The following is a 14,948-nucleotide window of genomic DNA, read 5'->3' as shown; positions in this document are numbered from 1 at the left end:
CTAGCCGTCCACCTCAAGAGAGACCCCCGAACCCGATAGTTAGTAACCACCCATCTACCATCCCAGCCAACCCCCTTTGCTCGCATTGTCAAAACCGACAACACCAACGCCATTCTCAATTCCAACCAGCGACAGAGCCTCACCAGGGAGCAGGGCTCGCCAAACCCGGGAAATGGGGGGCGATGATGATTTGATGACGTCTGGCCCGGGGCTAGTTCTGCAGCCCTAATCCAATCGAGCAGGTCCAGGGCCGGCGTTTTGGGCCGCCAGCTCAGACATGCAGGACCACGTGGGATCGGGGCGGGAAGATCTTCAAAACATCGTTGCTTTGTGGGCTTGCTACCCACCTAATCATAACTTTAACTGGATCTCACGAGCGTGGGTGGGACCTCCAGGCCTTGCAGGAAGGAGGAAGTTTTGCTTGTGCTAGGTCTTGTTGTGTGCGTTGGATCTTGTATATTATAAACCTGGTGGTCTGCGACACAAGAGGGAGTGTGCATATATAACTCTGACCAGGGAAGAGCGCTTTTGGAAGCAGATACACAGCGGTGGCCTCGCCGTCCCGTCCGGAGTTGCATTTCTACCTTGTCTACCCAACCCCATCCGACCGATTTATTCTTCTTTTCTGGGTGTTTTTTCCCCATTCCCCTTTCTTATTGAAGACCCCATCACCCCTCCTTCTTAAGCAACCACCCCCTTTTCCTATCATCAATCATATCCGTCATCGCTTCATATCCAAAACTCAACAGCAAAGGACGCTCCCCTTCGGCTCGCCAGTTTCCCTTCCCATGACAGCTCAGTTGAGCTGACATGAGGTCGGGCCGTGATTGGGTTGCCGGTGCATTGGCGAGTGGGGGCCCAGGATGCTGCCGGTCTCCGTCTCTCCTATAACATCCCATCCCCATCCCCCAGGCGCTGCTGCCGCTGTGGTATCGATGCTTCCTTCCGCCCGCTCCCTCTCGCCCGATGCGGATATAAAAACGATGTTGGTGCCGCCGACAATGAGGACATGAGAGTGGTTGTCCGTCCAAAAGGGCGAGGAAAAATATGTAAAACGAAGCCGAAAGAAAAAGAAAAAAAGGAAAAATATCGGACAGTGAGTGCGCGGTTTTCCTAACCTGGTACAGTCTTTCCAATCCAACCCATACACACCGTGTTGTGCTAAGAAAATGATGTCAAGGGAAGACATTGTGTGGTAGTGACCAAGATCTCGAGTGAGAGTCCAGAAGTCGAGAGATAAGGAAAATAGGGGGCAGCGGTGTAACACAGGACGAAAGTCGGTCCTGGACAAAGAGGTAAGGAGAGAAAAGATGACAACTGCTTTTCAGTTTGCGCCGCCCGGCCGTTGGTGCCAAACCCGCACCATCCATCCCAAGTCTATGGTTTGATTCCCATCCGCTTCCAGATGCTAATTGAGACAACGACAGGATGTGTTTTTAAACAAAAAAAGGAAATGGTATGAGGACAGAGCTCTCTGTGGGCTCTGATGACGACGGGAGCAGAGTGCTGCTTCCCAGGTGAGTGTTTTGTGTTTCGGTATATATATGTGGGTGTGTGTGGTTGTCGTGTGTGCTGACGAAGCCGATCTGTTTAGATTCGGTTTCCGCTCAGTTGCACTTGCGGGAACAAGGCATACTGGTTCGCCGGGGGCGGCGTGCTGAGGCTCGTGGTCCTGGCACGCCCGCGCCTAGCCGGGATCGAGGGCTTGGGCTTCCCCGGCCAAGGCTCGTCCATGGCCATCCTCACAAGGTTAGACTCGCTGCCCCGGCTCTTGAAGTGAGGGCGGCGGGTGGACGGCTGAGCTGCCTCTTCCGACTCGGGGAGCGTGGGCATGGCAGCCTTACTCTCGCCCCTGCTGTGGGACTCGAATGATGGGAAGCGCTGCAGCGGTTCATTTGTCGGGAGACAGGGCTCCATGTCGAGCGAAGACACGCTCGCTGTTAGCCGGGTATAGTCGGTCGACGTCGAGGCGGTCGAGTTGTGTTTATCAAACGCGGAGCTGTTGCTTTCGATGGTGCCGGTCGTCGAAGCGCTGGTACGATACCGAAGGAGGAGCGCTGATGGGTCCATGTTCAGCTCGGGCTCCTCGAAAGGGCGAAAAGCGAAGTCAGAGGCTTCTTCTTGCCTTTCCGCCTCGCAGGCCAACATCTGCTGCTGGTAGTCCATGGGAATCAGGAGAGACGGAGACAGGGTGAAGCCGTGGGATTCTTTGAAGCTGGACGCGTCAGACGGTTTCCGCACGTGAAGCAGGTTCTTGGAGTCGATTCTCGGCAAGGAGAAGTTCGATGCCTTGGGATTGTTCATCACCGTGGGCGTGATCGCTTCTTGCGGAGTTGCCAAAGAAAGTTGACTGACGGGACTAAGAGCCGGCACATCGAACTGCCCAGGCATCAGCAAGGCAGGAGAGGCCCCGCGAGACTCCACGCCGCGCCCATGGTCGTCAACCGGCGTGGCCGTGTCGCCATCTCTGCATGTGTCGAGGGATGGGCGGCTCCACTCATAGTCGCAATCCGCCTCTGCCTCGTGGTCATAACAGTAGTCGATATCGTCCTCCCAAGCCTCCCGAGGCAACGCGTCGCCGTTCTCGCCTAGCGCTTCTCTGAGAGCCAGCTGGGCGGCCACCATATCAAACCGGCCCAGGGTGTCGGAAGCATCACTTGGGCGGCGGTCAGAGTCATCTTTCTGGCGGGAGGCAAGTCCCCTCAACATCGGGACCGACTGGCTTCCGCGGAGGGATGAGTTACTGGCAACGCTTGCACGAGACTTCTTCGTCGACACAGCATTTTCATCCTCCTCGGGCACGTTGGGCAGCGTATATTCGGAGGCGGTGCTGCTGGGGCAGGGCAGAGGCCAGTTAGCGTCGTCATGCGGGCTCATGGACGCAGCAGAATAGGCATGTTCGTGGATGACGTCCATATCCGGCGTGTACCCATACGACGTCGAAGGCGGACTCCCGGGGTCGGCATATGGCCCGTCTATCGAGTCAAAGCGCTCATGGCGACCACCCAAAACGCGGCTAGGGCCACGCGGAGGTACGTGGACACCGTTAGGAGCGAACTGGTCAACAGGAGACCTTGGAGGACGCGGAGGGGGGATATGCAAATTTAATTGTTCCTGGGATTGGGAGCGATTGAGAAGTCGCCGAGACGACGGACGTTTCTTCAAGACGGATGAGGTCCTCGTGAGAGTTGTTGTTTGGCGGAATTCAGAAGCGGGGCCCATGGCGTCCTCTTCCTCCAGTGGCAGCGACTCAGACGAGAAGTCGGCAAAGTGCGCTTCATCTGGCCTCGCGTCCTTTGGCCCTCCATGACCTCGAAGATGCGCGGGTTCGGAACCTAGTGTTACCAGGCTGCCGTGTTGCGAATCGAGGGCGTGCTCTTTTTGGGTGTGGGCCACATGCTGGAAGTTGTACGGCCCAGAGATATTGGGCCTCCGTTGTGCCTCGGCGGCCTGGTCCGGCTTGATGCTCCGGCGGAGGCCAAATAGCCCCGGGATGGTCGAGTCCCGGCTGGATGTTGGAGCTGGCGGCAGCGCAGAGTCACCCACAGCATCCGTCGAATACATGGAGCTCGACGAGCTCTGGGCGCTGCTCTCGCGCCTCCCCTTCGGCCTCCTGTTGAAGAGAGTCTTGCCGAATATCTGCACGCTCTCGGGCCGCTCCCGCGAAGGCATGCTGCTGGATGTCGACCGTCCCGAGGATTTCCTTGACAGCGTCTTTCCGTCGAGCGGGTTCTCCCACGAGGGTCGGTCGGCTGAAGTCAGCGACCGCAGTGACGAGGAGCCGGACGAGCTGGTCTGGTGGCTTTGGTGCTTGTCGCGAACGGAGGCCCGCTTCATCTGCTGGCTCAGTTCGCGAAGAGTCTCCGGTGACGGCGGGCCATCAACAGCAGGGTCCAGGAACTGGTCGATGGATAGGGAGTCGTGTGGCACAACATCGGATGACGTGACAGGTCTGACGGGGGGTGGCGCGGTGTCCCTTTGTGGACTCGGGATGCCGAGGATCCTCGACGTTTTGGAACCCTGCTTGGAGCTCTTTTGGCGCGTCTCCCGTTCCACCCTGTACACGGGCATATTGGAGGCTGCGTAGAAATTCATGGTGGGCGGCCTGGATCTCTCGTTCCTAACCTAGGATTTGCGACAACTCGCCGGTGGGTGGATACCAAGAGTGGGTGTCGCGGCCACGGGTCGACACCCACTGACACTTGCCAGATAGGCTGCCGGGAAGATGCCGTCCCGGACGTATGGGCGAGGGCATCCGCAGCAAGGGCCGGGGCGCGCAATGAGAGAGATAATGGTGGATGCTAGATGTGGCGGCGAGATGCGATGGCGGCGGGGAGGGGGGTGCGCGTCGAGTTGAACCAATACGAAGCACCGCGGTCTGTCAGCGACGTGGAACTGACTGGACTCGACTGGATTGGACTGGACTGGACAGCGAGTTGTGTCCCGGAAAACGAAAGGATTATTATTATGACTGCTCTGCTTGACGTCGGGAAGCGAGAGCCAGGAAGCAGCAATTCGGGGACCTCTTGTTTGTGGGGGAAAGAGACGGGCTCCGGGGGGTGCCATATATTGGTCCCAGAGAGAATCACCCATCCTTGCTGCCCTTTGCAATGCGCTCCGACTCATTCACACACCCATGGCTTAACGGCCCTGGGGTGACCGACACCCATGGCGCCAGTTGCCGGGATGTGGGAGCTTGCTGCCCCCCCTGCTTGCAGGGGAGAGCCATCGAAGAAAAGTCTGTGGAACTGAAAGTGGGGTGGGCTGCTCTCCTCGCCAGGGTCTCGATATCTGCACCCCGCCGAACGTCTTGCGACAAGTGGCTTGGCGCCGTAACTGTCTTTGCTAGACCCAAGCTGACGTTAACTGTGTACCGTGTAACAGGCCCGTCCAAAACGAAAACGGTACGTCGCCGTTGAACCCTCCGACACGGCGCCATCCTCTCCGCACACCACGCGTGGATCCCGTTCTGCCGGGTTTCTAGACGGAAACGTCCAGTGTGTGGTTTGCACACTGTCCAGGGAAAGTCCCGGTTAGTTTTGGAACGGCATCTTGCTGTCTCCAACAAGTTGCCGTCCTCAGGAGTTCTCGGGCGGGTCAGCGTTCAGTAGAGGCTTGTCTGCCCGAGAAATTAGGGGTCTGAACGGGAAGAAAGCCGTGAAATCCAGGAAACGGTCTTTCGCTTCAGCCCGCCACCAATTGCGGAAACGATGATGTGCACTCGAGGCGGCCAGGAGCAGGATTGACGATCCCGGGTAGGAACGGACCGGAAAATATCTAATGGTTGCACCGCAAGCCAATATAATACCTGCAGCAATGCCGTCGGGGTCCGGCTCAAATGAGCCAGCCTACACCATGTCAGCGAGGATGACGACCAAAAGAGTGAGCGACAGAACCAACGCTGGTCAAGCAATATCCACCAGCGGCCCCTTCGTCCTGTCGACCAGCCAGCAAGCACCGCACGGCGCGCGGAGGATATTGGGCTCCGTTGCAGCGTCGCACCGGGAAGTAGCTTGCCGCCAATTTGTGGCTATTAAGCCGTGACACACTGCTGGGTATTCGATGCTGCTTCCAGACGTCCCAAATGTCCCAGACATGCTGTCGCGTGCCGGTCGCCTCTGCGAATACAACCTCGCCAGTCTCGTGCGTATAGGCAAGCTGCCGACCTGGGCCCGATGTACATGTATCACCCTACGGCAGATTTAGCCCTGCCAGGCTTGATTCGCTGTCGTCGTCGTCTGCGTGTCGCAATCGCATGTCGGCAAGCCTCCGGCTGCCGCAGATTCATTACGATTCTTGGGACGGAGAAACTCACTTGTGATCGGCGTTGGCAGACAAGACAAGCGAAGCGACTCACATGGAGGGAAAGTTGGCCTCGGTCGGTCATCCGCCATGATCGAGTTGTGTCCTGTGTAGGCGCCAAGCAGTGTGCTTCCCCTCCTCACCGGCTCCGCGATGTCGAGCCCATGACATCTGATCAGGGAATGGTTCGATCCTGGGTGGGTTCTTCTGATTCTCGGGTCTGGGGAAGGCCGGTCATCCCCGCACCTCGACGGAGGGAAGACACCGTAACATTGAGTTTTCTTGACCTTCAACGGGCGACAGTCCGGGGAGGCGGGACGGGGGTCCTAGCCTGGACCCAAAACCCAGACCCAGACCGTTGACAAACATCACAGTGCGATGCGGTGCCGCCTTTTTGAAAATCTGGGGATTTTGGGGTTTTTGCCGAGGAACTGTGTCGGCGCCGTTTTCCATGTGTGGCCCCCGAGTCCTCCACATTTTGCAGTGCATCTGCATTTGCAGGGTTTGAAGATGGAAGAGGGAAGGCAAGGAGCCTTTGCCCAGGATTGGCGCGAGATTTCCGTATGAAGGAATCGCGCCTGCATGAATTGCAGCGTCGTCCCTTCTGGTTTTGGTAGGTCTTGAGAGATGGGTTGGCGACCTAGCTAGCTCCTTCCTTCCCTCCTGCTTCTTGCGGGCAGAAAACCCCACGCAAAGCCGAGTCGGAGCAGACACACTGGCATGATCCACTGATTACACAAAATCACGATAGCGTCGACTCGATTCCAGCCAGGTCCACTCCGAGTGCTCAATCGCCCTCCGTCCATGTCTGAAAAAGAAGAGTCGACACACACACACACCCCCACACACAAAACTCGAAAGTTCCTGCGACACGATGGCTTGCTTCAGATCTTCCATCCAGAGAGGACAAAAAGTAGATTCATCAGTGTGTCGGGCGTTGCAAATGTCTCCGGCTAAATTGTTCTAACTAATGAGAGGCTGATCGGAATCGCAACCACGGAAGAGGCTTCCGGTTGTCGACTCACGGGCCTCAAAGCCGCCCGTTACAGGCCTTCCTAGCGTCGCGGTGATCCCAAAACCCGCCAGCTTCAACCCCGTTCGGTTTTTTAAGCCACACCTTGTCTTATGCGCAACAGAGCCGGCAGTATGCCGGTGTGGCTAGTACACGTAAATCGGCCACGAACTAAGTAAGCTTCGCAGGATCAGTAACCCTGGAGTGGCAGCTGCAGGGGGGCAGACACCGCATTCATCATCAACCCGCCGACGACAATGGGCGAGAGGGTCAACAAGGAGAGGGCCAACACGCCCTCGCAAGTCGGCGAGGCTTTCTGTATCCGAGGACTGTTCGGAGCGCCCATGGATTGCGTTGCGCATCCCTGGTGATCGACCGCTCAGGCCGATGACGCCAGCGAGAAGAGATTTGATCTTGTCAGCAACACAGGGAGGGTCCTCAGCTGGAGATAACCGAAACGAAGGTCCTCGACACCAGGATTTCGGCCAATATCAAACCTGTCTTGCCTACTACATACAGCACCGTAAGTTGCAGGGGTCATTTCGACGCTCACGATCAAGAGCGGCTTCGGACAGTATCATAATTGGGAGCAGCCCGCCCCTGGGAAGCCGATATGGCAAAGGCGACATGGGAGAGTACTCCGTCGCCTGCAGCTGGAATTGGCCAATCAATGCTATGCACTCACCCGCATCACACCCCGAGCTCAACGCGTCGGCAAAGATACAGTCTTCCAGGTTCTCATCAAGGACCTTCAAAGTGTGTCTGATGGTAGTAGCTCCGCCATGCCAGCACATGCAGTAGGAATCCACATTTCATCACCCGTCACGGAGTGCCCTGAACGACAACGCTCCAGCACTACGAAGTACAGACAACCGTCGACACCACGCGATCAGCGCAAAGACGGCTGATCGCTCCTGGATGTCCAAAGCGGCTGATGTTCATCGCCGAACTGATGATGTAACTATCCGCGGCCGCCCGAGGGAAAACCCGTCGGGTAATACTGGAAAGCCTTGATTTCCTAACTGTTGGTTCTGTCAAACTCCCTCAATCGGCCCGCTCAGCAAAATGCGGCTCACAAGCTCCAACATCAGGTGTTCTCAGAGAGCAAGTCGGCCCGCGTTATTTCGATTCATCCGTCCAACCACTCGGCCAACAGGTCGACCAGGACAACGACGACGGCGCCAATATCGGGCTCGGTTTCCTCGTTGCGGCGGTGTCATCATCAAATGAACTTGACGCAAGATGTTCTTCGCGCATACTGTGTAGGAACGAGAGGACGAAGGATCCGGGCCGCTGCTCGCCAGATCGAGAGATCACGTCATCTTCCGCCTCTTGTCGAAAATCCTTGTTGAGGCTTCTGATCTCTGCATGGCTGTTCTCGTTGAGCCATGTCCAAATGGCTGCATGCATATGTATTCATCTTCTGAAATGCGAGCGTGTGTCGCAAGCCTTGCTCGAGATGCTGGTTGGGTGGCGGGAAACTGACCCTGTCAGCCGCGGCCCCTGCATCCGCCAGGTGGCTTCAACCCGAAAAGGGCTAGTTTAACCAGCTGGGCGGGCTTCCTTCTGCACGCTAACAAGATCCCATCGGGATGCTTGCAACTGTGTTTGGCACGGCCCTTGCATCACAAACCATCGCCTTGACCGGTCTGTTTTCTGCGGGCCACCGCTGAATCGAGGGAGACCGAAAGATAGGGACCTTCCTTCTCGTTCTTCTCTTTGGAACCCGCGACCAACACCCGGTTCCCTGCGCATGCTTCGTAGCTGTTGGGCATAGTATTGACCTTCCCGCCCATGACTTGAACCTGGTTGGTTAAGTCCTCGGTTATGCGGTTGATATCTGCACCACGAAGTATATGAGGGTTGGACAAGACTAACTATGCAAGGTCGCGGTGGTCTTCCAGCCCAAGCGGTTTGACATGAACCCACCATCAGCCCGGGTCTGGAAGGCCCTCATTTTCGCTACCAACAATCTTGATACAAAAAGACTCGGCTCAGCCCAACCCAAACGACGCGGCAGCGGCTGGGAACTCTTCTTCCATCTCGCGTTGCGCGACGCGTGGTTGCACCGTGGACCCAGGCAGCAGCCAATGCGACCGCGACGGTTTCTCCCGTCCATCGAGAGGATTCAGACGCAGGACGCTCGCAGGTAGCCGCCGTCCGCCAGCTGCAGGTGTTGTTGACGGCTCCGCCCATCGACCGTTAACGGGCACAGCTCCGCATCGATTCCCCCCCAACTGACTCGGAGGCGGATACGAAAGAGGGGCGGGCCGCGTGGACGATGTGCCCTACGCCCCGAGACGGTGCAATCGGAGTTGATAACGACAGTTCGGGTCCGTTTCGGCAGCCCTAACAAAAACACGACGCCAGGGGTCTTCGCGGCAGAAGAATCGCCCCCCGCTGGTTTCCAGTGATTTGCGAATAACTCCGATGAGCCAACAACGCTCTCTGCAAACTTCGCAAACAGCACCAAACACAGCCACAAGTTGTCTCAGAAAGCGGGCCTGACGAGGAAGTACTGAAACAGGGGCTGGGCTCCAGATCTTCTGTCTCCGTCTGCTATCCACCATCCAAGATCCCGAACTCCACTTCGCGGCACTTTACAACGTGGAGCACGAGACAAGCTGTGCTGTTTCCAAAGCCCGCGAGAGGAAACAATCGCTCACAGCCCAGCAAGGCAAGTCATTGGCGAACCGAACTTTGCCCTTTCTGGGTTGTTGAGAGAGTAGTTGGCTTAACTCCATTGGTCCTTGACTAGGTTCCTACCATGCAAACTGGCTGAGCATATCCAACAGCCAACAGACCTCGCAGTATCTCGTGTATCTCACTTTGAAGGGACTCGAGTTCTCTCAGTGGAAACGGTGGAGCAACCCGTCAAGGTGCAAGCTCCTTCTCTGACCCCCTCCCTTACCCCCCCGAGGGAGGAATTGAGTCTCGGTGCTCTAGAACATCACCGCTCCATTCAATGCCTAGGTTCTCCTCAATCGCTTCACCGACTCCAGACTTGGTTGCCGACGACAGCGGGTAAGCCACGTTCTCTCATGTGAGAGCCGACGACAACCCACGTGCAAACGTTCTCTCGCTCAATTGCCTCGGGCATGGACTAAGCATGCTAATCCTGACGCTACGGGACAGGGCTCAACGGTTTTGTGAGAGCTTTCTTCTCATGCAGCAGTCAGCTTCCTCCTTCGTGGGAGTAAAAGTCAGATCAATTCCGATTCGGGACTCCGAGCAAGGGTCTACGATGAGACAGGGGGCCCTCTTACGCTGCTGTCAACCCCGCCATTTTTCTCGTGCCCTTCGCAGGGCTTTGGGGACCCAAGGACCGGGAAGCCAACCCCACATTCCGTGTCTTAGAATTGGAGCTTCTGTCGGCGAGGGCGCAGCTGAGAGAGAGCAACAAACCCAACTTGTCCACACGGTCGCATCACACGGAAAGAACCCGAGATTTCATCGTGCTGCAGAAGCTTGCATGCCAGAGGAGCTCTGCCTCGGATCGGTTTGCTCGTTGGTTTGGCGGCACGTGGATTTATGCAACCCGGCAGTCCCGATTTGATCTTGACAGAACAGCCGGGCGGAGAGTCTCGAGTTGACGAGTCAAGAGTGAAGCGAACACTTACTTTGTTGTCGTCGAGGCGGGCGGTCGGATGACCGTGCCCTTCCCAAGTTTTGCTGCTGATTTTTCTTCTGCCTTACAAGTCCATATCTTCAGGGCTCATGCTGAATTGCAACGAACTAAGACGGATAAGGGTTAGACCGGAGACATTTCCAACGTTCTCCTGGACGTCGGCGTTGTCCCAAGATGGAAGGCAGGACATCGGGGACCTCGCGGATCGAATGCCGGCGACCAACACCTCCAGATGTTCACAATTACCTCAGCAGGCTGCCCCCTGATACACATGCCTCACCAGCAAACCTCACATAAGCGGGTCACCTCACAGCCCAGCAAAGGAGGAGCAATCGATGAGTGAGAAGACATGCGGTGTGACAGAGACGGGCGAGAGCGAAACAAAAAAAAAAAAAAAAAGTCCGAAGGCCCTGGGCGCGCGAGTCCGTGACAAGTCCAGGGACTCGGTAAGGCCGGCCGGGAAACGAAACAAGGGACAACCCTGACCAAATCCACAAGTTTGGTGTTTTACTTGGTACTCTCCCGTCGAATCTGTCTCTTCGAGCCCTCACATTTCCCGTGTCAAGCTGCAAGTGAAGCGCAAGCACAAATAAAACTGACGCAGAGAAAAGCCTCGCACCCGCATCCAGCCCAATGAAGCAGAAAACGGGGCTGGCGTGGCTGGTTCATCGGTTTCTTCGATTCGGTTCTGTCTTCGAAAAGGTGGATCTTTACCTCACTTCGACATCCCCTTGTCCTGTTCCTGGCCCCTTGCACAAAATGCAACCCCACCCGATCCTGGATCCGTCCCGCGTCTCCAAGCACTGGCAAGCAAGCTCATGAATTGGCCAATCGTCCGACCCTGGCGCGATGCGCGAGCAAGCACCCACCCTTCGGTAACCCTTGCCTACACACCACCAGCAAAACACCAGGAGATTTCGACGTGGGTCCAGGCATCAGGAAAAGGGACGGCAGCAAGAACAGTACAGTAAAGACCTTCAAAAAAGGCACTCGTAGAAGGGGGGGAGGAACGGGAACACCATAAAGAAGAGGCTAGGGGATCTTCTCGATCCTCCTGTTCCCTCGCACAGACATACATACACATACACAGTACACACACGGGACCGGGTAGACACCTCCACACAAACCTTGTCGCCTTTCGCACCTGGCAGTCTTTCAAACAACGCCAGGCAAGGCAAAGGAGGGAGTAATGCATGGCCGGGACGTGATGCGGTGCAGACGCGAGGTCCCTCGCAGAACCTGTGCCCGCGCCGTGCCTCGCTGTGCCGTGCCATGCCATGCGTGGTTGCCATGCCTTGCAAGCAATCCAAAAGCGTCGAATTCAGGAAGGAGATTCGCAAGCCCGTCCGTCTTTTGTGAGGGTTCCCAGAGGTCCCCAAGAGGAAAATCCCCCGTTCAGGCCTAGTCAATCACACCACCAACCCCCGAGCCCGCCCTATCACCCTATCACATCCCCCCAAAGTGACAGACAGGGGAGCCAGGGAAGGGTAAATCGCGAGATCCGCGGCAGCAACTTGCAGGGGCAGGAGAGGGAAAAAGAGGTCATTGGTCGCTTCTTTTTGGGTGGGCTGGATGGGGGCCAATAGCTGCCATGTTTGTTCGGTTCCAACTGCTCCCGCTGGCTACTGCTCCTTGTGGGCGAGGGAGAGAGACAGCGGATCCCTCCGAGCATCCCCGGCCGGGGGGCCCAGGACGTCGGAGTGAGGCGCGCGCCGCGCTGGTGATGTGTCGCTCCCTTCACCGTAACAATCCGCTGCTCCGGTTATCTCTGTCTTGCTCTGGTAGAGAGGAAGGAAGAAGTGGCTTAGGAATCGGCCCGCCCCCAAGTCCAGTCCTCAGAAGCTACACACAACAACACTACCGTGTAAAAGACCTGTGCTCATAGGCCACGGCATCTTGTCCGTTTCTGGAGGTGTTCCACCCGCGCGCCGGATCCGTGCGCGGCGCGCGGACGGGACCCTCCCTCGAAACCATGGTTCGGGTCCGTCATCCGCCCCATCCACCCCATCCACAAAACCTCCTGGTTTCTGTCGTGGCCTCTCCGGATTGGGGTTGAGAGCGGAGGCCTTACCTAACCGTCCCGGCCGGGGCCAGGAAACAAACGAACACACGCCCCGTCTCGCCTATGCCATGCGGAGTTGCTACTGCCGGCCGTGCTGGGGATGGATGGATCGCTAGGGCCCATGGATGGAATGGTGGATGGGATCATGGTTGGAACGCTGCGCTCGGTCCGGCTGTCAAAAACACGCGGTTCCACTGCGCCGGTTCTATTGCCCGCCCGCCCCCCCCCCCTTGCTCGTCGGCCCTAGCTATATCAACGGCGGCTTGTGGTAGGACGGGCTATATGGAGAAGCTCTATCGATAGCCGGCTGGGCTGGGATAGGGCCGGGTGGGCTGTCAAAAAAAGAAGAGAGAAAAAGACTCTGGCAGCTTGACTGCGACGCTTGCGTACCATCGACCGTATTGCCGTGGCGGGGGCGGTCGAAGGCTTGAAAGGCTCGAACGTTATCATGCTTTGATATATGTAGGATGGACCACAGAACACACCCCCGGCTCCCTTGTTTGGCGAGCATGAGCTCGGAGCCGTGGCCGGCTGCATGCGGTACCGGCTGCGGAGATCGGGAATCGCGTTTTTGATCTCCTGGGGAGCGCTGCTTGCTGCTGACTGCGCCTGGGGCTGCGGCGACGGTTGGCCTGGACTGGGCCGGGGGGGTTGTGGATGACGGATGACTGATGGCTGATGACTGACTGACGGCTGATGATTGACTTATTCGTACTCCTCTCTCTGCAAGCCTCAGGGGTGGTTTTGTACAACGTGGAGCAGGAAGGCGGGCAGGCAGGCAGGTAGGAAAGAGAACACGCGCGTCCTCAGAGGGGGTGTTGGTAAGTGTGCTTGCGGTATATTCCTTTGAGGGGGCGGCTGAGCGGGCGTTTTGTGATGCCCCCGTCGCAGATCGCCATTCTGGCTGTATTCCCCCCCTCGTTTATGTTTGGAGTGTAGCATTCCGACGGCTGGATGTTTACACAGCAGTGACAGACTGGTAAGTCGGGTAGTCGTGTTGACGGTCCTGGGGTGTGCCGTCACTTGGGTGGCCGTCCTTGGCTCGAAACTCTTGTGTAACACGGGGAGGGAGCTTTGGGAAGAGGGGCACCGTTTCTTGGGTCTGGGGGGGGAGTGGTCTAGGTTGCATGTCGAAACAAGCATTGACTGATAGAGCTTGGGTGTTGAAGTTGTGGAAGGGTGTCGCCTCGTTGGATGCTGTGTGATGCCCGGAGGACTGGGCGTACCTGTCGGGTTCTCTCGGAAGCTAGCCACGACAACTACTAAGATAGCTCTTGACTCTAAAGCTTCCCGAGTGGTATAACAATCATGTTGCGCTATATTTATCATGTTATAGGGCGATGGGATCGAGTACCACGAGGCTCGGACCGCCTTGTACTGCGGTTCACAACCTCTGTGTTATCATAACAGGATCTCTATATATCGTGCCCTCGCATCATACTTGCTATTCTAGCGGTTCCACAAACACTAACACATCTTATATATGCGCGATACTGACAAGCATACCCCAAGTCTGACAACACGAGCCCCAAACGGCCGGGCTACGGGAGAGTGCTTACTCCCGGGTTCCTGGGCGGGTTTGTGTTGCGCTTCACGGCCTCTGGGGTATGGCAATCGGTGTTGTGATTGTATGATGGTGCTACTTCGCTTCTTTTGTGTGGTTTTGGGCGAGCCGTAGGGGGAGGAGAGCTAACCTTGAGACATGGCGTTCGGGTTCTAGATTCCCCGGACAAGACAAGAGAAAGCGGGTTATTATTAGCTTCATAGAGATATCGAGAAACAACACGAGATCTGAGAGCAACCGCTGTGTGCTGCGCATCATAGCCTCTGTGCTATTTATCGTGAGTGGCTCAACTCCACACCAGCACAAACAAAGCGGCCCGAGTTTCGGTATACGCTAAATGTTCCCAGCCCAAGCCCAAGTTTCGGTTATGAAACACCCCCCCTCCCATCCCATCCCCTCCCTTCCACCAAGCCAAACAGCCCATCACATGACATGATATATACACCCGCACGTCAGTCCCGCCCCGGCCTGTTTCTCGCTTCTTCAAACATGGTTTCACCGGCGCGTCCCCGCTCCTCTGAACCCGACGGGCTGGTTCTGGAACATCCTTATGTGTCTTCGTCACCGTGGCTCGGATGATCTCCGCTGGGTCTCGGGTAGCGGTGAGACATGGGGGTTTCGTTTGTTTGTTTGGTTCATCGCTACGTGATTGAGACTCTGTGGAACCGACGGAGAGGAAAGGAGGGAACCGTGCGTTCTTTTCTTGGGAGGTTGAGTGATGGCTGGTGTTTGAGGGGAATGGGTTGCGCCGAGAAAATGAGGGTGAGATACCTATCATTGACGCTGGTAGCGTAGCCAGTCAGATGCTTGGTGTGGTCGGCAGCGAGTGGCAAACTCCTCGAACCCGTAGGGGAAGCAAACGGGCGGGAACGGCGAGGTG

General features: G+C 56.9%; 2 protein-coding genes across 2 annotated transcripts; both read right to left on the bottom strand.

The window, feature by feature from the left end:
• Positions 1-1,590: 1,590 nt before the first annotated feature.
• On the bottom strand, positions 1,591-4,095 carry F5144DRAFT_591696 (uncharacterized protein; the record flags this gene model as incomplete). The annotated part of the gene is made up of 2 exons (XM_066790299.1): positions 1,591-3,114; positions 3,346-4,095. 2 exons carry the CDS (start codon positions 4,093-4,095, stop codon positions 1,591-1,593), a joined length of 2,274 nt encoding a protein of 757 aa, XP_066644887.1.
• A 686-nt stretch (positions 4,096-4,781) lies between these two features.
• On the bottom strand, positions 4,782-6,028 carry F5144DRAFT_186438 (uncharacterized protein). Its single transcript, XM_066782775.1, has 3 exons — positions 5,816-6,028; positions 5,401-5,691; positions 4,782-5,348 (listed from the first exon to the last, which is right to left on the bottom strand). Exons 1-3 carry the CDS (start codon positions 5,885-5,887, stop codon positions 5,079-5,081), a joined length of 633 nt encoding a protein of 210 aa, XP_066644886.1. The 5' UTR covers positions 5,888-6,028; the 3' UTR covers positions 4,782-5,078.
• Positions 6,029-14,948: the final 8,920 nt, after the last annotated feature.

This window comes from Chaetomium tenue, assembly GCF_020726465.1.
Source record: "Chaetomium tenue strain MPI-SDFR-AT-0079 chromosome Unknown F5144scaffold_3, whole genome shotgun sequence".
NCBI classification, from domain to species: Eukaryota; Fungi; Ascomycota; class Sordariomycetes; order Sordariales; family Chaetomiaceae; genus Chaetomium; species Chaetomium tenue.
Note: the sequence above shows the minus strand (reverse complement) of the source record. Positions and strands in the feature narration are given on the sequence as shown.